Here is a 23228-nt window from a genome sequence, read left to right as displayed (position 1 = left end):
AATTATGGAGTTGAAGTGAAGCTGGCTGAAAAGCTTTCGAAAGTGTGACTTCAGTAGAGTTTTCTGGGCCAGCTGTTGCCAAGCTGTGGCCTCTGGGAGAGGGGTGAGTGCCACAGAAGTGCATGCAGGGGCTGACCACAACCTCCAGGTGGGTACCAGGAGTGTATGAGAAGCTTCAGGGTAAGCCTAGGGGAGGCATAACCTCCTCCCTCCCTCTGAATTATCAGTGGTGTGCTACTCTAGGACTAATTGTGCTGCACAGCAAGGTAAGTAATCCTGTTCTGAAACAGATGTAGGCTGCCAATGCATTTTGTCACTGTCATAGAACGTAGACTGTACTTGATTGTGGCTGACATCATTTGTAGAGTACCACAAATACCCAGTATTTATTTTAAATGCTTTTAATTTTATATAATGGCAATAGAGCATTAAATACAAAACACCCAAAATTAACTTTTCAAAAAGTGTTGTAAAGACATTTAAAAGAACATGAAGATTTAATGGCCTATCAGTAAAACTGATGGCAGAGCATTCTGAAAAGAATTTATATTGTGTACATATTAACATCATTTCAAGTTTCACACCAGAAGACATCCTCCTTGATCGTACAATCTACATCCCAGTTACAAGCAGCAGCAAAGCCTCAGTCATCATCAGTAACCTCCCAGCACCATTCACTTGTTTTTACTTCCAGTGTGCTCTGTTTCTCTTTTCCTAGAGAACAGCAGCTCTAAAAGGCACTTGTACTTGTTTGAGTATGGCAGACTATGGAATAGCCACACCTGGCTCGTCTGAGCCCAGCTGCAGTCAGAGCAAACCCTGGCTTCCCTTAGGTGTGCAGCAGTTACAGCTGGTTGCAGAACAGCTTTTCTCAATCTGAATTCTGGTTCTAGCTTCAGCCCTGCACGTTTGTAGACAGAGGCAAGAGAATTGGTCAGTAAACCAGCTCTGTGCGGGTCTGGCAGCAAAGAACTGCTATGGGAAATCTGCAAAGGACTTCCCCTGAAAACACATTATGTGAACAACTTCAATCGTGGCTTCCTGCAAAGAGGACCACGAGGGCTTGTGCAGTCCCCAACAACTCAAAGCCTACCCAGCTGGGAATGAAAGGTGTCTGTAACCATCTCTTAGCACAGCTGAGATGAGCGATATACTTTTGGCAACTTGCACCCCCTGGTATTTTCTGCCTTTTTATCTACACCACTGCTGCTCTGGCTAACACGTGCTCTGACAGTAATCCTTTCACTTTGCTGCTACCTCCTGTGTAGTTCAGGTTTGCTGCAATACCAGCATTGAGGGCCCTACAGCACAGCACTCTGTATGCTGGCCACAAGATGGTAAGTACTGCTATCTTACCACTGCAACTCTGTGCTGCTACTAAAAATCTCACACCAAGTGACTTCTGCAGCAGATTTCAGTTTTTTGATTCAGAATGAAGCAGCTGTACTCAGTTTTTTGGGGGAGGGGGACTAAAAAAATTCCTAAAATGAAGTTTAAAAGAAACACTGACATGGAAAAAGTCAGTATCAAAGTAAACACGGTAGTGCAAGTTACCATTAGAGCTCAAATGAGTGATTAACGTAAGGGTATATCGCCGTCATTATTAACATGTACACAATGTTTTAAGGCAGGCAGTTATACACAAGGAATGTCGTAGAGATAACAGTGTTACTGAACAAAAACCAACATGTAAATCTATATAGAAAGCCAGGTTTGAATACAAAATTAATACCTGAGTATAAGGTCGAATTTATTCCTTGTGGTAAATCACATGCAAACATGCACCTCAAACTTCATGTTTAGTTCCACATCAGTTTTCTTCAGCTTTGCATAAGACCACTTGGTCCTAATGCTATTTGCAACACAGGAGACTTCAGACAAAGCAGCTTGACGGTCTTTCATGTAGTGATCTCGGAACATTAAGATTTTTCAATTAAAGTCTTCATTTTTCCTGTAGACTTCAGCATGTGCGGTCCAAACTGAGAAGAAAACCAGAAAGGCGCTGATTGCTTTCAGCAGAGACCCGGCTGAACTATTACCCATCCAACGTGTACATAAAACCAAAACCTGGGCAGTGGTAACTTCCTTTGTCAACTTGTTCCTCTGCAAACGTTGCCAACTCAGTCTTCTATCTTAAAGCCTCTGATGCTAGAAACAAGGGATTGATGTGGGGGAAACGCAGCCCTGAAGTTGTGAAGAACAGCCTGAAAAATACTGGGGCTGTTCAGTGTGGGGAAAAGGAGGCTGAGGGGAGACCTTATTGCTCCCTTCCAATATCTGAAAGGTGCTTACAGCGAGAACGGGGTTGGTCTCTTCTCACTGTGACAGGTGACAGGACGAGGGGAAATGGCCTGGAGTTGCACCAGGGGAGGTTTAGGTTGGATATCAGAAAATACTTCTTTACAGAAAGGGTTGTTAAGCACTGCAATAGGCTCCCCAGGGAGGTGGTTGAGTCACCATCCCTGGATGTGTTTAAAAACCATTTGGATGTGGTGCTCAGGAGCATGATTTAGTGGAGGGTTGTTAGAGTTAGGGTAGTATGGTTAGGTTGAGGTTGGACTTGATGATCTTTAAGGTCTTTTCCAACCTGAGTGATTCTATGATTCTGTACTAACCTGAAAGGCCTAAGCCAGAAGGCAAGTGAGTCACGCAGCACTAATAAGCTGAACTACTTGCAAGTCCTGAGACTTATGGCTCAGAAGTCTTACTTTTTTCAAGTAATTCAGAGTACAGCTAACTCTTTTGGTTAAGTTGCTTTAGATTTTGGAGTTTTACACTTTTCTGTTCTGATTCTATAGCACAAGGCTTTGAGGGCTGTTTACTAACATCACTGATCTATATTATCTTGTTTTGTAAGTAAATGTATATTGCTAGAAACTCCCATCCTGAATATCCACTGCTCAAAGAAACTCCGTGACTTTCAAATCAATCTGAAATACACTAGGAGACACTGACTTGTACTAAGAATAATCTCATTTTAATGCCCCCATGTTGAGAAAAAAAAAAAAAAAGAAAGAAAGAAAGAAAAAGAAAACCACACTAAAAATTGTTAACTCACTTATACCATTAGAAGATGCTCCCTATGTGATTCAGCAGGCATTCTCAAGAATTTGTTTTCAATATTCCTCTGAATGGTTGCTCCAGGACTTGGCTTTGAAATGACCTGTGCACTACCAGCCTGGTAACAGGCACAGTTCAGATTTGTTTCAAGTATGAGCCCACAGGAATCAAGTTTTTATGGTACCACGTTTTCACTGCAACAGGAGATTCTTGTTTAAAGAAGAAAACTTGAGAAGGGATTTTTAAATCTTGAGCCAAACCAGTACACAATCTTGAGAGCTGATATTAGAAACAAAACATTTTTGCCACAACTCCTAATGTATCAGCAATACTTCATGGGGTTTTGTGGACAGGTTTGTTCATTCCTTGGTATTTCTGTCTGCTGGCAGAAAGATTTATTGGGCTTACCGGGCAATTATCAAACAATGATTAGTCCAAGCAATCAGAAGCACAATACTCACCAGCACCACTTCAGTCTTTGTCTTAGTTTCAGACTTGGGAATTACTTTTTCAGTTTCACTTTGGCTATCCCTTCGGTATCGGTAAGCAAACTTCTTCTTGAGTGCTTCTGCTATTAAGGCTGCAGGATCTGTGGGGTCAGCTGCTTTTGGTTTTGTATCTCCTGGTGACCTAGAAAGGTAAATGAAAAACCTCAGCAAAGATTTAGAAGTCATGAATTCATTTCTACTCTTGTTTGTCAAATGTTACATCGTCATCTCCCCCAAGTTCAAATAGTTCTTAGTCACAAAAGCAAACTGCTAATGCAGAAGTTAATAAATATAAATAAACATCTTACTTTTTCACCGAGCGTAGTTTCACACTGTTCATGTCTTTGAGGATTTCTAGCATGTTTGGTATTTCAGGCTTCTTCGGCCCATTTTCTGTCGGAATCTGTCCAGAGTTTGCTTTTCTGTGTTTCCGTTCTCTGATGAGCTCAATGGCAGAAATGCTTTGCTGTGGAGCTGGGGGAGGGAGCGGTGGAGGGGGAGGAGGTGGCGGCGGTGGTGGCACACCAGGAACAGCAGCCGAGGCAACAGGGCTTAGCCCAGCTGCAAGCAAAACGTGCCATGTCAGTTTCCTTCTATGTACCCTTTATACCTCACAAATACTCTGATAAGAATATGATTAAAATAGTTTCAGTTGTCTCCTCTCTGCCTTCTTTAGATTGTCACATAACTTAAGTTGATATCGCTGAAAACCACATCAAAATCCTTCCTTGAATTCCCAGTTCAAACTGCACTGGGATGCATGTCACCATGTCTTTCAAATCAAATCCTGCTTTTAACATTATTGATATTTCACTTTTATCTGAGAAGCGGGCCCTGAGCTGGCCATTATAGAATTGTTTGAGTTGGAAGGGACCTTTAATGGTCATCTGGTCCAGCTCCGCTGTAGTTTGCCACGGGAGTGATGATTCCTTCACTTTATCACCAGAAATTACCATACGAGACTTTAAAATGTATATTACACAGCTTAAATAGTGCTTAAATTCAAGCTCTTTGAGGTTAGGGGTTATTTTAGGACAGCCAATCATGTCTGATCTATCTTGACTCGGTATTCCCTCTCTCTTTAGATTAAAAAAAGTTACAATAGTAGAAATCACCAACACGTGAAGGAACCTCTGCTCAAATGCACCTTTAAGAAACTGCTAAAAGCAGGTTAAGTCAGAGTTCTGAGGCCCAGAGTATCTAGTCTAAATATGTATGCAGATAATACAGGAGTCTATTCTGCATCAACGTATTCAAACACAACTGTTACCACATTCTACCAGAAGAGGGAGGTAAAGATGATAAAGTCACATCAAAATTTAATACATAGAGGAAAAGGGAAAATGGGGAAAACTAAGTTCCTGTGGGACTTCCTCAAATAACTACTTGCAATTCAAGAATGAAAGAAAGTGACCTTTAAAACTGTTTCACCATTTTGAGGTTGAACAGTTAAGGAAGAATCAGTTTGCTGGCAAAAACTGAACAACACCATGAGCACAGGCACAACAAAGTACTTGATAGGAATCAGTGAAAACCGAATGGCTACTGTCTGCAATTGGCAATGACTCTCTCTCCCACTAATCCTTGCAGACTAGAGACTCAGAATTGGATGGATAGCAGTGGTTAGTTGTGAGGGAAAGAAAGAAAAGTTGTTACGATGCTTTCTACAGGAAACAACTTCTGGTTCTGTATGCATAATCTCTTTTTCTGCTATTTATTTCATAAGCTTGAGATATAAACTACATCTTCCAGAAGCATAATCAGTCTCTTACATGACTATATCATTATATGGGATGGTCTATTTCTGGGAAGGAAGATTCAGATGTTAGTAATTATTAAACAGCTTTAATTTAGCTTTTCTCTGAAAGCTGCTAATACTTCTTTTCTCATCTGCAGACTGGAATTCTGATGAGCTTTCACAGAAATGCCCCCTACCTGGAGGCATTCAAGGGAAGGCTGGATAGGGGGTCTGATGAGCCTGGTCTAGACGGAGGCGTCCTTGCCTATAGGGGTTGGAACTACATGATCTTAAAGGTCCCCTCCAACCCAAATCATTCCATGATTCTGCGAAACATCAGGACTGATGGAGTACTAGAAAATATGAAAAATGTGACAGGCCTCTTGCCTTCAAGAAATACCTCAGTGTGGCCTTCCAGTACCTGAAGGGAGCATATAAACAGGACTGGGAATGACTGTTCGCGATGGTGGATATTCATAGGACAAGAGGGAATGGTTTTAAATTGAGACACGGGACATTTAGGTTAGATATTAGGAGGAAGTTTTTCACACAGAGGGTGGTGACACACTGGAACAGGTTGCCCAAGGAGGTTGTGGATGCCCCATCTCTGGAGGCATTCAAGGCCAGGCTGGATGTGGCTCTGGGCAGCCTGGGCTGCTGGTTGGTGACCCTGCACATAGCAGGGGGGTTGAAACTGGATGATCGTTGTGGTCCTTTTCAACCCAGGCCATTCTGTGATTCTATGAAATACTCTCTATCTCTCCATTAAGATGCTCTGTCCATCTACTAACCTAACTAAAGCAGTATGCAGAAGCGTTCAGTGTTGCATTATCTCACAAAAATGATTTAGTGCTGTACTGAACATAAAGAGGAGAATTCATTGAGTAATTTGTGCTAAGAGTACACAGTAGATCTAATACCTGCTGTTAGATTCTGTTGTTCTTGCAAGATAACAATTTTGGCTATTTGTGCTCTTAAAGTGGCAAGTTCATTTTCCAGAGCACTGATCTTCTGCAGAGCTTCTTCATTTGCAATTACTGTGCTTCTGGGTGCTGGTTCTTCGTGTAACACATTTGGTATGGAGTCTGGTCTGCCTAGGGAATTTCCATGTAGTTCACCTGAAAGGGGCTGGGCTGTTTTTGACCACACTTCTGACCTGTAACAAAAAACACCAGAAAATTCTTCTTTAAAGGCTTTCCAATCAGTAAAAACTAAAGCAAACCAAGAACAGAAGTTGAAGGATTGACAAAAATTGTCTTCACACCAATCACTCCCACCAAAACAGACAGCTTAAAGTAAGAGCCTTGCATCCCTTCTATTTGTGTTACAGGTGTTTTTCTTTCTAGCCAGCTTTGTAAGGAGTACTGAATTTCCAGAGGAAAAAGGAATTAATTCCCTCCTGCCCCAACTCTACTCCTCTGCCTCATGCCTATTTTATTTTTTGTTGAAATTAAGATTTAAATTTGTTTTGATCCAAATGCTTCCATATTTCTTTCCATAAGCTGCAAATAATCATTTGTAGTTGATCCTTTGAAGGAGGAAGAGTTTGTTAGTTAGTTGGCACATTTTTATATTGTTTCTGAACTTCTGGACTTCTACTCCATTTCTGCCCTCCATTTTACCAGTGGTGGGAGAATGGAGCATATGGAACTTGATGCTGCTTATCAATAAATAGGAAAGGATCTTACATGAAGGTTTCTAAGAATAAACACAGCTATAGAGAAATAAAGCTTCATACAATTTAAGAGAGTTTGTGAGTTTCCCATCTTCTCACAAAGAGCAAGAACATTCAACTCTGCTGCCTTCGCACACGAAGGCAGAAGCTACGTTAAACAGAGATTATTGAACATCTGCAGTCACCAACAGTTTATACTAATTGGTGACAACAACATTTTAAAACAGGCTGAGTAGAGCTGATACAGATTAATGATAATGGGGTATCATAAATCAGATCACCATCTGTAAAGATGATCGGCAATTGAGTCTTTCACAACACTGACAGAAAATATCAGACATTATCCAGAGGAGCTGTGGATGCTCCTTCCATAGAGGTGATTAAGGCCAGGTTGGATGAGGCTTTTGAGCAACTTGATCTAGAATGACAGTCTCATCAAAGTTGGAAAAGAGTTAAGATCACCTAGTCCAACTCTTAACTCCTCACCACCATGCCCACTAACCCACGTCTCTCCTGCCTGTTCCAATGCTTGACCACCCTTCCTGAGAAGAAATTTTTTCTAACATCCAACCTGAACCCTCCAGGGTGCAACCTGAGGCCATCACCTCTCATCCTATCACTGTTACATGGGAGAAGAGGCCGACCTCATCACAACCTCCTTTCAGGCAGTTGTAGAGAGCTGGAAGGTCTCCCTTGCGTCTTCTCCAGACCGAACAATCCCAGTTCCCTCAAGTGCTCCCCATAACACTTGGGCTACAGACCCTCCCCAGCTTCACTGCCCTAATGGGTGGCAAACCTGCCCACAGTAGCAGGATTGGAACTTGAAAAAGTTGGAAAACTGAAAAATACCAAATGTATGCTGCACTACATAGCATCATGCACAGGTGTAATAAGCAGTGCACACTGAAATGTTCACGTTTACTAAGTAATTGACCTGCAATGCTTCATTAGAAGCTTACACTGCCTTAAAGCCACTATTTACCTAGAGGATTCTTTCAGTCTGATCTCATATCTACCTGTCCCACCCTGCCCTTCTTTTGCATGCAGGCACTTCAGAAGTACATCACTCCTACAGTTTCTGGAAGGTTAGTCTGAACTAAAGCTTTCTTTGCACTATAGAACTGCACCTCTGTTTCAGGCTGGTGTGAGCAGTAATTTGGGTACATTTGAAAATGGAACTTCATCACCCAGGCCAACCTGTTTTATGCAGCTACAGTGCTATGCAGTACTCCATGTCCAACACAGAAGTATCTATGCTATCATTCTGGACACAGGTACTCACACGTTTCCCTGCCAGTCTTCATTATAAAGATGAAGACAAAATATAAGTTGTAATTTTAAAATTATGTGCTACAGAATGCAAAGCCCTGACCAGAAGGATGAAAAATGATGTGACAATTAATAGATCGTCAGAATGATCATTGCTGTTAGTCAGGAAGCCTTACAATACCTTGTCCCACACTAATGAAATCTCTGGAGAACTAGAGAAGAATCAGTGAAAGTGATTGTGCCACACCACAGTAGATGTTTCTGTGAAGCTCATTTCTGAAATCAATAAGTTAATAAAACCAGAGTCGTCTCTGTTCATGTTCTCAAACCAATCTTTCATTCATAATCCTGCTATTGTAATCTCTACTTATTCTTTCCCATTCCTACCTTTTCTATCTCCCAGCCCAGAAGTGCTCTGTATTAATTGTAATGCACAGGGTATTTCATTGGGGAGTACCCAGTTCTTTTGCTCAGCTTATAACTTCAAAGAGAAAATCCAAGTGCATACCTGAGCCTTGTAGAGACTTCACCTTCCTCTTGAGCAACCCATCCCACATCTGCAAAAGAAGCCACTGCATCTTCTCTAAATTGATGAGGATGATTTCCTTCTGTGGCTTGAGAAGTGAGCTAGATTTTAAAAACAAGATTGAAAGTTTTAGAAACATTTAGAAACTTTTAGTTAGGCTGCACTATTAACTATTAACACATACATGCACAAAACACATCAATAGACTCATTACACTTGCTACTGTCCTAAGCTTGGTGTAAAATCTAACACACTATTCAATCTAGTCTCCTGAATATTTGATAGAAACTATATTGGTTTTTGAGATTCATGACTACCTACATGTACTATTGTGCAACGCTCAACGCTGAAAGTCCAAAGCAAACTGTTACCTTAATAACAAACAAACATCAACACTCTGAAGCGCTTTGCTGTAATAACTCAAATAATGTTTTAATGATATTCATGACCAGTAGTTAAAGAAAATAATTACTACTTCTACCTATTAATCTTTTACAGTAACTTAGTACTACTGTGACAGAAAAATTGTTGTAGTGTGTTTCCCTTTCTCTACAATGTCCAAAATTTCTGTCTGAGACTTCAGCCGTGTCTGTTGCATGGGGAAAAAAAAAGTCCTTCTACCAACTCCATTATCATGAGGACTTTCAATGACAGCTACGACAGAACTATAATGGAATGAATAAACTATTTACTAAAAAATCTCACTTACAGCATGCCAAATAGACAGACCTTTTTGCAGCACAGTTCTATAGCTTTCTGAAGCCAAAGGTGAACAAGGCTCAAGAGACTGGAACATTTCTTCCATTTACAGTTAAGTGACCCAAATGGAAATCTAACAATTGTCTGGGCCATCAATATATGCTTCATAACCACAACTATACAGAATGGTTTCAAATCTACTTTGAATTATCAGCTGCTTCCCCAAGCTACACAAGGGCATTCAGTCCAGCGAGTATAGCCTGGTCTCTGTACTTAAGCAAATAAAAGCTACTGAAATATCTTTCAGTAATTCCTCCTGCTCTGTTTGCTGCCTTTAGTTATTTATTTCCAGTGTGACTATGCCACCCCTACTGCATATGTTACATATAATCCACATGCCAAATTTGCACGTGAAGTTCTGCAGGTGTTTAAGTGCTGGCAGTGGCAGAGAAACTACTAACCTTGACAAAGATGGTGGTAGCATTTAATAGTCTCTGAAGTATTGCCCTGATTCATCCTGCTAGCACTTAAAGGCAACTCACTCTTCTAAGAAGAAACTATAATGTAGCAGCAATCACAAAATGCTAGCACTATCCTGAATTTGTAGCTGACCCAGCACAGTAGGACTTTAATCTTGTTTAGGTAAAACCATTTATGAAGAACATGCACACATATCTTAGTTGTAGCCTTTGATACACAAGTTCCAGAAATATACAAGTTCTGTTTTTGTTGTTATTTTTTTTCCTCCCCTAGGAGTTGTCACAAACAGCTTTGGGAATTGAGATTATGAGGTGAAGATGACTACTCTTGCAACTTGTGCATGAGCCTTTATCACAGCTCCCAGGAGTATATATTGGCATTACTCGATCATTTGGAAACAACAGGGTTTTTTCCAGGTAGCATCAGCACAGATGGTAATATGTTATCACGTTAACAGTTGTGCCTAATATCATCACAGTCTGCCTCTCTTCAGAACAGTCTGGAGCATACTATATTGCACGGTAGGACTGTCACTGTTTGAGGTTTCCTTGAATTTTTTTCTTCTTTTTTAAAATAAAATTACTATGACCACTGCAGATGTATTACAGCTAACGGTAATTAAAAAACATCTCATCTGTAACACAGCAGCTGCTTCTTGCAGGCCATACAAATTTTCCAAATGGTAATGGCCATGTGAGGAACTATTACCACAAAAAGGCTGAAGGTGCATTTAAATCAAGGTATGACATGTACTTGCATCAGAAATCATTTTAGAAAGCAACAGTAAGGAATGCATTTACCACAGCCAGGTTTCTTGCATCATGAGATAAGAAACTTCTAATCCAACATCAAGTAGCAAGTCTTCTGTTACACAGTGATGCAAGTTTCTTCTTACTTTTCATAATTCATATTTACGTGTAAACAGAATCTACTTGTTCCATATGCAGATGTTTCTTTTCTCTATCCCTATAAATGACAAGGTCTTCCACAGAAGTGGGTTCTGAATTTCAAGTTGAGGCAAGATTTTTAACTGAACTTGGAAGTTAAAAGCCAGCACTCATCTCCTAAAACATTTCCTTGTCCGTAGAACATAGATATTTGAAGAACCCTGCTGAATGCCCTCCAGCCCATCTTGGCTGAGGAACATTTGGACAACTGCTCTGCCAACACCTGAAATGGAGAAATGACAGCTGAAAACAGAGGCCCAATTCTATTAAACACTGAGTTGCAGGAATTGGATGAAGGACTGGAAGTAGCTTGCTTTTCTTTCTCTGGGTAATGCATAGCTGTTTCCCTAACTTTTTCCTTAACAGACTTTTTTCCTATTTTAGTGTGTGTGTGTTTCACATATACATGTGAGCATGCAGACAAAGAACGTCTGAAAAAAACATACTGAACTGCTTTTTGATGGTGTCAAAATAGGGTCCTACCTCTTGTTGGCTTCAAGAAGTGGAAGGTAGAACAAATATTTTTACATATTTAAGAAAGAACAAAAACCTCAAGTTTCAAATTACTAATAGACTTGCGTATTAAACATTTGGAAATACTTCTTCAGGACAAACTTACTATGATTTTTCAGATTGGCACTGATGTTTGCTACATTCACATCAATTCCTTAGGAGGCATGTATTCAATTATAAGGTGTATATCAGACAAACAGAAGCATGGGACTACAGAGATGTCGTATCTGGAAGATTCTGGATTGATAACACTGAAGGAGGAAGGCTCCTATCTTCTGTGTGTTTGTCAGTTTGTTTGAATCTACCTCAGCTATATTGATGCTCAACTTTTTTCCTCCTAAAGACAACAGGGAAATGTAAAACATGACATATAAAAACCAGCCTTACGAACCACTTTCATTTGTTCATGCCATATACAGTCAAGTTCTGTCACTGCTTACTGAACGCATGAGCTGCACTTAGCAATAAATATTGACGAGGACAAAATCCACAGAGACAAGCACTACAACAGTCACACACCTCAAGCATGCGAGGAGAAAAGAATGAACATAAACAGAAATGCTCTTTCAATACCCCTTATCCATTTGTCATAAGAAAATGAAAGCCTGTAGAATGTTTATAGATCTCAGATAAAGTTAGAAACACTGGTGGTATGCATGCACCCCCAGATGAGGCAGGAATGGTTTGCTTTGGTTTCTGGAGAAAGTGACTTACAGCAAAGTTCAGTGCATGGTCCTTTCATAATATAGCTAAAGCTGGCAAGAAAGAAAAAGGAAGAGACAGCCATAGGAAAGCCTCAGTTGCAACAGTATAAACGCGATCAAGACTGGTACTGAACTTCACTACAGAACCTTAACACTGAGATAAAGACAAAGATAGATGTTAGCATCACACTTCTACATATTCAGCAGTTTATAAACTGAAACAGTTATAATTATGCTCAAAAGCCCACATTAACCATATAAACTTTAATATGCATAAAGGCCCCACTTTGTAATGTTTGAAATTCAATCAACTATGACAATGGTAAGGAAAGGTTCCTAAAAGCAGCACATCTTATAGGAGATGAATGTTTATACTTAGTGTGGATAGAATCAAAGCAAAGCTCACTGCTCATATCTTTACATTTCAACACTAAAAGTATTCTGAAAAAAACTCCCCAGATGTATCTCCCAGCTCTCTGCAAGTACAAAAACCAGAATGTCTTCTTCTACGTACTGTTTTGAGAGAAGGCATTATTTGGCTATTTTTTTTTTTTTTTTTTTTACAAATAAGCATTATCTTCCCTTGCATAGCTTTCACAGCAGGGTGAATCAGACACAATGCAGGAGGACTGCACTTTTACAAATGTGAGGCACGCACAGCTGTACTGCTGGCATAATCATTATTAATTATATACCTAAACATTCAAATTCAGCAGGCCATTTTCTTGTCCTTCCCACTTGCACAATCCCTCCTGTAGCAATGTATACGTTTATTATTTCAAGTTTCATGAAGACACCCATGGTGGGAGATACTTGGCCCTCAAGTCTCTGAGAGAGCAAAAATGTTAGCATGGCTTTTACTATCACCACAAAGAGACTTCTATGGTAATCTGAATTATTTGATTTTTCTAGGCTTATTTTTAAATTCAAATACTATACATACACCTCACATAGGATACAGAGAGTAATGCAAGAGTGAAAAAATTAGCTATGTAAAAATTACCTTGCCTTAGTATGGCTGATGGTTTCCACCATTCATCTTTGTGTTTTCCTCCCTTGTTCCAAGAAACATTCCTCTCTCAGCAGGAGTTTCAAGCACTAAATACCTGCAATTCTATACCCACCCCCTATGCACAGCATTCTCAGAGTTGAAAAGATTCCATGTAACAGCTTCCATTTTCCCTTCTGTTCCTGAACACTTGTTATAAAAAGCAAGGGTTTCTCCTCCTTAAGCTTTTGCACTTGCTCTTTAACCTCCCACTAGGTGCGGACAAAGTTACAAGATAACAAATGAGAAAGCTACACAGCACTTACGTTCCTCTTTCACCTAAGATGAGCTAGCCTTCTGCAAAAACAAAAAAACAAGGGTACCCATCTTATAAATAATTTTTTACTTTCTTATAAAGTTTGTTATTTTCTCCAATATTTTTACATAACTGCCCACCTTTGCATGCTTTTTAAGCCTAGTCTTTAGTACTGTTTTTTAGAAGTAAGTTTTAAATGTTTCTCTCTTAAGAATTGATATTTTTTTCCTAGAAATTACTTTTTCAAACTGTATGTTCTGGGCTGCATTAAAAAAGGGGTGGCCAGCAGGGAGAGGGAGGTGATTGTCCCCCCTCTACTCAGATCTTGTGAGACCCCATCTGCAGTACTGCATCCAGGCCTGGGCCCCCAGTACAGAAAGGATGTGGAGCCCTTGCAGGCCACTAAGATGATCAGAGGGCAGGAGCACCTCACCTATGAGGAAAGGTTGAGGGAACTGGGCTTGTTTAGCTTGGAGAAGAGAAGGCTCTGGGGAGACCTCATCGTGGCCTTCCAGTACTTGAAGGGAACATATAAACAGGACGGGGAATGGCTGTTCACGACGGTGGATATTCATAGGACAAGAGGGAATAGTTTTAAACTGAGACAGGGGACATTTAGGTTAGATATTAGGAGGAAGTTTTTCACACAGAGGGTGGTGACACAATGGAACAGATTGCCCAAGGAGGCTGTGGATGCCCCATCCCTGGAGGCATTCAAGGCCAGGCTGGATGTGGCTCTGGGCAGCCTGGGTTGCTGGTTGGTGACTCTGCACATAGCAGGGGGGTTGAAACTAGATGATCGTTGTGGTCCTTTTCAACCCAGGCCATTCTATGATTCTGTGATTTTAGAAGTTTTATTTTCTTTAGGAAAACAATTCAAGTTTTGCTATGTGTGTTACAGCAACACTGGTCAGCATTTTAGGCAGTACTGAAAAGAATCCATAGTAGGTAAAAATCTGAATTGGAAGTGGGAAGAACTGAAGTAAAGTATTCTCGTATGTGGCAGGGTTATCTAATTCTGCTTTCATGAACCCTCAAGTCAATTTATATAAATGAGCCATAGAATTCCCTAAAATCTTTCGATACAAGAGTAAATCTCTTCATCTGTATAGTGAAACTTGTGTTTTAAACTGTTGAGACTCCTACCTGAAACTGAACTCTTGGACACTGTATTAGAGAGAGGTTAGTACCAATTTTTCTCACAATACTCCGAGATGAACCATAAGGCTTGCTTGACCAAAGTACCTATTGGGAAGAAAAAAAAAAAGTCAGAAGTTAGATTAAAAAATTAATCACCATATTGGAACAGTTTCCCTTTATCCTTCTGTACTGTGCTTGTACTAAATGTACATATGATTTAGAATTTATTTTTATTTATTTTTTTCTTGCTAGGAATACAATATATAGTTATGACAGTTGAAGTTCAAGACAGCCTTTACATTAAGTTTAAATTCAAAGCAATAAATCTAGTAATGCAGTAGGATTCAAAAGATGCGATCTTCAAAAGCATAATTTGCCCCCTTTTAACACAATAGATGAATCTGCACTGAATCATACACTGCTTTTTAAGGCGTTTCATGAAAACCCATTCAATCATGAAAAATCCAGGATCACAGAATGGCCCAGGCTGGAAGAGACCTCAAGGACCATGAATCTGCAATCCCCTGCCACAGGCAGGGCCACCAAGCTCCACCTCTAATACCAGACCAGGCTGCCCAGGGCCCCATCCAACCTGGCCTTGAACACCTCCAGGGTGTTATATAATTCCACATTCCCCAATTTTTTTTAAATTTTTTTAAATTTAATTTTTAAATTAATTAAATTTTTAAATTAAGAGCTCTTCCAACACAGGAACAGTGCCTACTGGTCTTAAGAGAAACAGACTATAAGCATGTACAGAGTAGAATGTGCAACTGTGGAATTAAAGAGAAAAGTGGAAAAAAGAAATATTTGAAAATTAAAATGCCCTAACATACAGATGCAGTAAAGGAAACTGCAAATAGAACCCCAATTCATCTAGCTTCTGATTCTAAACTGTTTCTACTGAAGTTCACACTTCTTCTAGGTCATTTCATTGTGGATTTATTTTTTATCTTTTGTTTTACTTAACGACAAGAATGCTTGCTCTCCTATTTTACTACAGTTGTATGAAATGAGACTTTAACCCTAGAAGAATTCTACAAAAAGAGCAGAACAGAAGAACTGGGAAAGATTTCAGTAGGGAGAATGACAACAGAAGCAAAGGAGAAAAGGTAAAATGATTGAGGGGAAGGCTGTAATGAAGATGATGTGGCTAATAAACAATCAGAACACTGTCTGGTAATTAAAAATACTTGGACAGTATTTACTTTTGACTGTAGATACAAATTTACTATTCAGATCTTAGTTTTTAGAGACTAATGAATTTAAGCAAACTCAACACCCTGTTAAGAGGTTGGCAAAAACAGAAATCTTAATATGAATTGTATGGATTGGATTGAAATAACACTGATATGGCAAGGCTGTATTGCTTGTGTGAGCTGCATGGTGAAGCTGTGGGAGTTTCACACCACACCACTGAATAACACTTTGAAATGCTACACAAAAATCACTACTCTTAAAATTCAGAGGGTTCTGTTAAGAACAAAATACTGTGCTTCACAGAATTTATCCCCAGATTATATTACTTCAAAAACTTCACAAAAACATTTTGCTTAGTTCCATACTAAAGCATCTTTCTTTCCTCTGACTTTAGTACAATGTATACGTTTTGACAAAATAAATGCATATACAGACAGCACATATGCTATGCTAGATTTCCACATCAGATTCTCATTGTTGCCAACGATTACCTCAGACTCAATTTTTCATTACAGGAAATACAACTTTGCTTCATACACAGTTAAGTTTGAATACAATTTTTTTTCAACCTACAGAGTCCTCTCTGGGAACTGCATTTTAGATGCCACAAAGAACCACCTCTCATTTGTGAGGACCACATTATTGTCATCTATACAGCTGAACAAAAAGTAAGTAGACTGGAGCCCTCAAGAATAAGTCACCGATAAGCAGTACTGCAGTAATAGAGTCTCACCATTAACAGTCAATTCTGCTGCTAAAAGCAGAATGGTTGACAACAGCCTCAAAGTGATGTTGCATTGGAAAAAAATACTAGTCAAGGGAATGCTTGATTAATTACGGAAGCATTTCCACAAGAGCAAAGAGCCTGGACTACGTGCTGTATTGCCAACCTAAGCGCAGTCCATTTCAAACAAGTGGTAGAACTTGTTTAGAGATTGCTCAGACTACAGACAAAAGGTTGACTGAAACCCATATCCTCCCTAATATTTGGTGCCTAAATACATTTCAGGTTTTTAATGACTCAGTTTGGGTGATTCAAGATATGCCTAGACAGTATTTTCAGAAAACTGCATACAAGTTGTGCCTCAAGGTATGTCAATAAAGTCAGCACTGCCCAGCTGGGCTAATAAGTCTCAGCATTGCTCTAATCCTGCTCACACAGTTTCTTGTTGACTTGAAGCACTGGCAGAGCAAGTCTGCAGACTATTACTTAGTAATACCCTCTTATTGCATCAGTGTTTTACTGTTCTGCAGGACGGCTAACATTTGGAAATGTAACCACGTTACTCCAGGCTTGAGACAAACAGAGAATAGGGGGAAATAGAGATTAAAAACTTATTTCCCCCCTATTCAGACTAAAGATGTTGCTAACAATAGCCATGCCAGCACCCAGAGTAGTAAGCATATTCTTGTGCTCTGAATTTTCAGTGTTATACTCCGTGAAATCTCAGATTTAGGTTCTAATAAAATCCTAAAACACTGATTCTTACGGGTAATCTACAATATATATCAGTTCTACTCCCTGTAAATTCCTCAGTGGTCTATCACAACCACCAAAGTAAGAACCATCTTAAATAAGTACTGCACATAGTTGTAAAGAATTCCATCTTATTAAAATGTATTTATAACTTAAAGACATTACTGTATTGGAGACAGCAGTTCTACACAAAACAGCTTCCTAAAGATCCCAGTGAAACAGCAGATGATATGTAGCAAATCTCTCTGCTAAGCTCTGACAGAAAACTTCCCATATTCTTTCATTCAGGAAGAAACCTACGCAGGCATACTCCTCTGTTTTCCTAGTGAAGCACACAGCCATGTTGCTCTCCTATACAGTAACATTTTCAGGAGGAGAGGAGAGAGGCAGATACAACACAATAATCATCAGTTTCATGGGGCTTTTTATATATCTATAGATAAGAGCAAAGAAGGAAGGACACTTAAGAATGAATTCAGCTGTCAACTCAGTTGAAAACTTTCCTTCAGCTTCAAAATACACCTAAAAGAGGAGAATGGAAAGCATCATCTACACTGTAAACAGTTTATTGCTAGAGCTAGAAGGAACTACACGGTATTTTTAATGCACACGTTACACAGTACTTCAGTGTCTTGAGTAGGGAACTGCATACCTGCTCAGCAATGCAGAATCATACAGATACTGAGTATATTTAAAGTGCTCTGCTGGAATGGATAAGGGCAAATTAAAATATATGAAGTGCTTTCAATACCTGATTTTCTGGGAAAAAAAAGAAAAAAAAGAATCAAGTTTGAAACACTTACTGATTCCATGTTAAGTCCAACTTGTTCAAAAATCATCCTCATTAAGCTCTTAAACCAGCGAATCATCTGGACTGGAAAGGGTTCTTCCAAATCTGGATTTAAGCCTTCCAAATCTACAGGGCTGCAGAGGTTCCATAGTCCTTCTGAAAAAAGAAACATGAAACAAACATTTTAGAAGCATGCTGAGGTCATACAAAGAGGAAAATTGCTCCATGTATTTCAGAAAGCTTCTGAAGCAGCTGCTGAAAACAAGACACTTCCAGACAATTCCTAGTACTGCAAAGTACAGTTATCCAGAAGACAACTGACCTAGTAGAGGCAACAAAGAGTTTTGTAGTATGATTTTTAAGAAGTCAAAGCTGCTGCAAAGCTAATGGCTAAAACACTGGGAAAACGACTGCTCACTTCAACTTGAATGGAATGCCTGCAACCAAGGACCAATGCTGTGATTCAAGGGCCGCATTCCTAGCTGAAACTCTTCCCTATGCAAAAACAAACTCCAGAAAGCAGACCCCTTCTCCTCACTTACATTCTCTAACAGCTTTGTTGTTTCCCACAACAGAAACATGGAAATATGACTAATAGAAGAAAAAGACAGGAAACAGTGTCAATGTGGGACCTGAAAATACTCGAGTGGCTTATAAAGTTGGCCAGATTTCAAACTGTGTCTATTTATACATACTACCATTCACTAAAGATGTTTTCATTGCATATCTTTCCCTTAAACATGTTCTACGCCAGTCACAACTTGGATGCCACTAAGAATTGTGTGCCATTAAAAAAAAAAAAAAAGAAAAAGAAAAAAAAAAGCTATAGCTTTAGGTTTACATTTGTTTCATGTATCAGGCTAGAAACAACACTCTGTTTGAAGCACCCCGTACAAAATATTTGTAGTATGAACAACTGTGTTGCTAAAGCCATTACAGACAGAAGGATGACTAAGGCAATGCGGCAGCTAGGAACTGTTAGTTAGGAAGCTACAGAGTCAGGAGATGGAAAAGCAATGCAGTTTGAAAGTGCCCACAAGCATCACAGTTAAATCATCACTGTTTCCATTACAAATGTTTTTGGGATTGTTTTTTTTTTTTTTTTCCCTAACAGTCAACAGTTCCTTAGTGAGAATCTACTCCTTGTGGAAACTTGGCAAGAAGGATGCAGCCTTACAGGCTTTTTGTTTTTGTTTTTTTTTTTTTTCCAGACAGGCTTAAATACAACAACAAAAATTGATATTAGTTTCTCATCACCACAGAAAGAATAACACGTTTCCTAACAGGACTTCCTTTTATTGATGAATAACTCAGGAAAAAGCACTATTTTACCAGCTAGCAGAGGACTAACTCATTAAGAGATTAAATGGAAAAGCAACAGGAAAGAATAACGGGTTGCCTATAAACTGCAGTTCCTGAAAGAGCCCCTCTCCAACCTCCCTGCAGGCTCACTTCAGGTACTGGAAGACCAGCACGAAGTCTCCCCATAGCCACCTTCTTTCCAGACCAAACAAGCCTGGATCCCTCAGCCTTTATTCGTAGAGAGGCTCTCCAGTGCTCTGACCATCCTTGTTGCCTTTCTCCAGATCCAGTCCAACAGCTCTGCACCCTCCTCATGCTGGGAGCCCCACATCTGGATGCAGTATTGCAGGTGGGGCCTCAAAAGGGCAGAGATGACTCCCTCTACCCTGCTATATTGCTCTTTCAAAAGATAGCCAGGTCATGCCAAAATGCTAAGATGTAGTCGGTCAAGTTTTATTAAGAAAATAAAGAAAAGGCAATGATAATTTTGGTTCTGATCAACTGAGAAGGCAGAATCTTTAATAACAGAGGTAAGTGGGTGCAAGTGACTTAATAAGATGATTATTTTTGGTTCACATTATAAATCACCATTTCTTCTACAGCCTAAATGTTTAAAGTGGTCAACATTCTGAACTTGCCTATGACCTGCTGTCTGCTTTTGCTGGAAGAAGTGACAGAAGTCACTCTGTGAGAGTGCAAAGTACCCCCGGATCCTGAATATCAGCACAGCACCGAGGACAACTGTGTTTTAATAACCTCATTACTCATCTAAAAAGAAATCTAAAAGGGAAACGCTTCTAAATACATCCCTTTGCTATTTCTATGAAATTTATTAGTTTTCCAGATTTACCTCCAAACTTCACACTCATTTCTTCCAGACTACCCTGCACACTATTTTTCTTCACAAATCTCAATTATTTCACAATTATTCCATGTGCCGAGAACAGAAAGGGTCATTTCACATGAAAAGTGGGACAGCAAGAATGAAAGTATTAGCAAATACCTTGTACACGTGCCAATCTCAAGAGTTAAACATTCACTGCTTTTAGTAACCTAGAACAACAGCTCTTTTAAAATACTGTTTGCTTGATCTGTTCTCTGACTTCTTCATTATCCTCTACCTGGTGCTCGCTAAATTAAAAATAATAGTAGTTTAGCTCCTCTGAAGCCTCCTCAACTCAAATGCTGCAATTAAATGCCCCAAAGTGACAGTAATATCGCTACAAAATGTGACACTTCTGTGTGCTTAAACAAAATGATTACAGTGGTAAGGAGTAGTCACAGGCAACATTCCCAGAGGAGGTTAGAGGAGAAATAACACAAAGAATGGCATCTCGGTCCGTACAGCAGGCAGGATGGGAATGCCACATGTTGCTCACTTATACATCTCTACAAACACAAAAATTAACAATGCTCAAGGGTTTTTTTTCTGATATGGAAACGTGCAGAAATTCCCTGTTTGGAAGTGAGCAGGGCTACGCTTCTGAGTGCCAGGGTTCTCACTTCAGCCTCGCTGAACTCTCCTTTGCCCCCACCTTTCCCAATCACTTACGGAGTTTTCACTCAATATTCTCCTATTAGATATCGGTCTACAAGGCTGACAGATAACACACCACTTCATAAAACGTTAATGAGATAAACACAAAGGCTCTGAAAGCTGTACATACAAGCGTACCAGTCAGAAATGGAAATGAAACTCTTTGCCAGGCTCTCAAATTGAAATATTTCTACGTGGATAAATACAACACTGGAAAATACAAGTTCCTTTCAAACTGTGAGTTCTCTCTCTTAAAAAGAAATATGATATTTGTATTTGTCTTCCTAAGAGAAGTTTCTCTAAGTAAAATCCATGCAAAAATAGAAGAGAATGCTTTAATGCTCCTGGTGCAGCAGATCAGCTATATATGAAGAGAAAACAAGACCATGAAAAATGAAAGATCTAGTCTCTACATTGAAAGGGTATGCATAACATAAATAAATACATTTATTTCAAAGAAGTATGGTTTCAAAGAAGAACCAAGCACATAAAAAAAGTTACATTAAAGAAAAAAAGCAGGTTCCTCCTTATTTCAGTAGGAAACTAGGCCAGGCATATCTTCAAAGTCTTTATGACATGATGCATGCTCATCTAATGAAGTTTTATCCAAATCATATCCATAAGGAAGCATATTAAAGAATTAATTTAAAAAAGGGCAAAAAATGAATGAAAAAAATAATTACAGGACACCAAGCGGTGGGCAGAATCTTCTCATAAAGGAGCAGGCCCTCTCCCAAATCACGGCACACCACTTATGAGCAATGGAGGTATTTAGCAGAGGTCACAGGCAACTGCAGAAGTCTGCTTTTTGGCTCAGAAGACGCCAAGAACAAAGTGCCCACTGCTTTGTGAAGCGCTTGTTTGGAAAGATATGCCTAGGGGCAGATACATGTCAGTGGATACTACAGAGATGGCTGAAGGGATAGGTTCACAGAATTACCAAGGTTGGAAAAGATCTTCAACATCAGCCAGTCCAACCATCCACCTATCACCAATAGTTCTCACTAAACCATGTCCCTCAACACAACATCCAAACGTTCCTTGAACACCTCCAGGGTCTGTGATTCCACCACCTCCCTGGGCAGCCCATTCCAGTGCCTGACCACTCTTTCAGAGAAGTAGTATTTCCTAATGTCCAGCCTAAATCTCCCCTGGCGCAGCTAGAAACCATTCCCTCTAGTTCTATCACTAGTTACACAAGAGAGAGCCTGACCCCCAGCTCACTACAACCTCCAATCAGGTAGTTATAGAGAGCAATAAGGTCGCCCCTGAGCCTCTTCTTCTCCAGACTAGACAATCCCAGCTCCTTCAAATGCTTTAGGTTAGAATAATCATGAAGTCTACAGCAAGAAATAAAAACAATACATACATTCAAGAGAAGCGAAATGGATGCCCTGTCCCTGGAGGTGTTCTAGGCCAGGTTGGATGAGGCCCTGGGCAGCCTGGTCAGGTATTGAATGTGGAGGTCGGTGGCCCTGCATGTGGTGGGGGAGGTTGGAGATTCACGATCCTTGAGGTCCCTTCCAACCCAGGCCATTCTGTGAAATGCTCCTCCATCTCTAAGCCAAGCAGTAAGGCGTTATACAAACAGAACCACACACCCACGCTGTGCTGCCAGACTCACACAGCTCCCCAGTGTCTGCTGTCAGTGCCACTCCTGCTACAGCTTTGAGAAATGAGAAAACGCAGCTTCTATTACCAGAGCGGTGCCACTGCCTGGAAAAGCATACAGAACGTTCTATGCTTTTTTCCACCATAACGTCTCTTAGTAACAATTTCAGGCTCCCACACAACGCAACCGGACCACAGCTTTAAACCCTCCATATTGTTTTGCTTTCCATAACACGCTGCGAGTTGCCACCGCCACATAAGAGGGTTTCATTTTCGGACAGCTTCAATCCGCACACAGCCCCGCCTGGAGCCAGAGGAGCACCAAGCCAGCTGCCCGCTCCGCACCTGCCCGCCACCGCCCCTCGGGGCCTCCCCGCAGCCTGCACCCCCACTTCACCTCACCTGACCCCACTTCCCGCCGCCAGGGCTCACCGCTCTGAAGGCGACGTACACCGGCGAGGCTCCGGCTGCCGCTCTCCCCTCACGCGCCGCTCCCGCCCCGACGGGCCGCGAGCAGCCCGACAGGCTCAGCAGCTACCGTCACCACTGCCACGCTCAGCCGCGCTCTCACCCGCTTCTCCCACTGTGCTCGCGACCCCACCAACAGCCAATCCGCGGCCGCGCCGGCACCCTCCCGACCAATAGCCGGCCGGCCTGAAGAGAGGTGGGACCTCAGCCGCCCTTCGGCAGGCTGTCGAACGACCTTACCCGGCAGCCACCGCGCCCTACCGTGTCCGCCGGACACGTGACCGGCCTCCGCCAATAAGA

The 23228-nt window shown here is 40.6% G+C and overlaps 1 protein-coding gene across 2 annotated transcripts; it reads right to left on the bottom strand.

The window, feature by feature from the left end:
- Positions 1 to 385: 385 nt before the first annotated feature.
- Positions 386 to 23085, bottom strand: MTFR1 (mitochondrial fission regulator 1). Of its 2 annotated transcripts, none has more exons than XM_003205083.5 (8): positions 22863 to 23085; positions 18024 to 18166; positions 14550 to 14648; positions 8739 to 8857; positions 6207 to 6442; positions 3857 to 4109; positions 3522 to 3690; positions 386 to 1979 (listed from the first exon to the last, which is right to left on the bottom strand). In XM_003205083.5, exons 2-8 carry the CDS (start codon positions 18087 to 18089, stop codon positions 1920 to 1922), a joined length of 1002 nt encoding a protein of 333 aa, XP_003205131.3. In that variant the 5' UTR covers positions 18090 to 18166; positions 22863 to 23085; the 3' UTR covers positions 386 to 1919. The 2 variants fall into 2 exon arrangements, with proteins under 2 accessions (XP_003205131.3, XP_010707307.2); XM_010709005.4 differs by having other exon boundaries at positions 22893 to 23085.
- Between the last annotated feature and the right edge of the window lie 143 nt (positions 23086 to 23228).

The sequence above is a fragment of the Meleagris gallopavo genome, chromosome 3 (genome assembly GCF_905368555.1).
Source record: "Meleagris gallopavo chromosome 3, MGAL_WU_HG_1.1, whole genome shotgun sequence".
NCBI classification, from domain to species: domain Eukaryota; kingdom Metazoa; phylum Chordata; class Aves; order Galliformes; family Phasianidae; genus Meleagris; species Meleagris gallopavo.
The sequence above is the reverse complement of the archived record's forward strand: the minus strand, read 5'-3'. Positions and strand labels throughout refer to the sequence as shown.

Excerpts from the sequence above, each read along its gene's own strand:
- MTFR1 (XM_003205083.5), bottom strand. The coding sequence starts at position 18,089 with ATGATTCGCTGGTTTAAGAGCTTAATGAGGATGATTTTTGAACAAGTT. Across the intron at positions 14,649-18,023 it reads TTGGACTTAACATGGAATCA|GTACTTTGGTCAAGCAAGCC; the intron begins GTAAGTGTTTCA and ends TCTTCCCAATAG. Across the intron at positions 3,691-3,856 it reads AAACTACGCTCGGTGAAAAA|GTCACCAGGAGATACAAAAC; the intron begins GTAAGATGTTTA and ends TTACCTTTCTAG.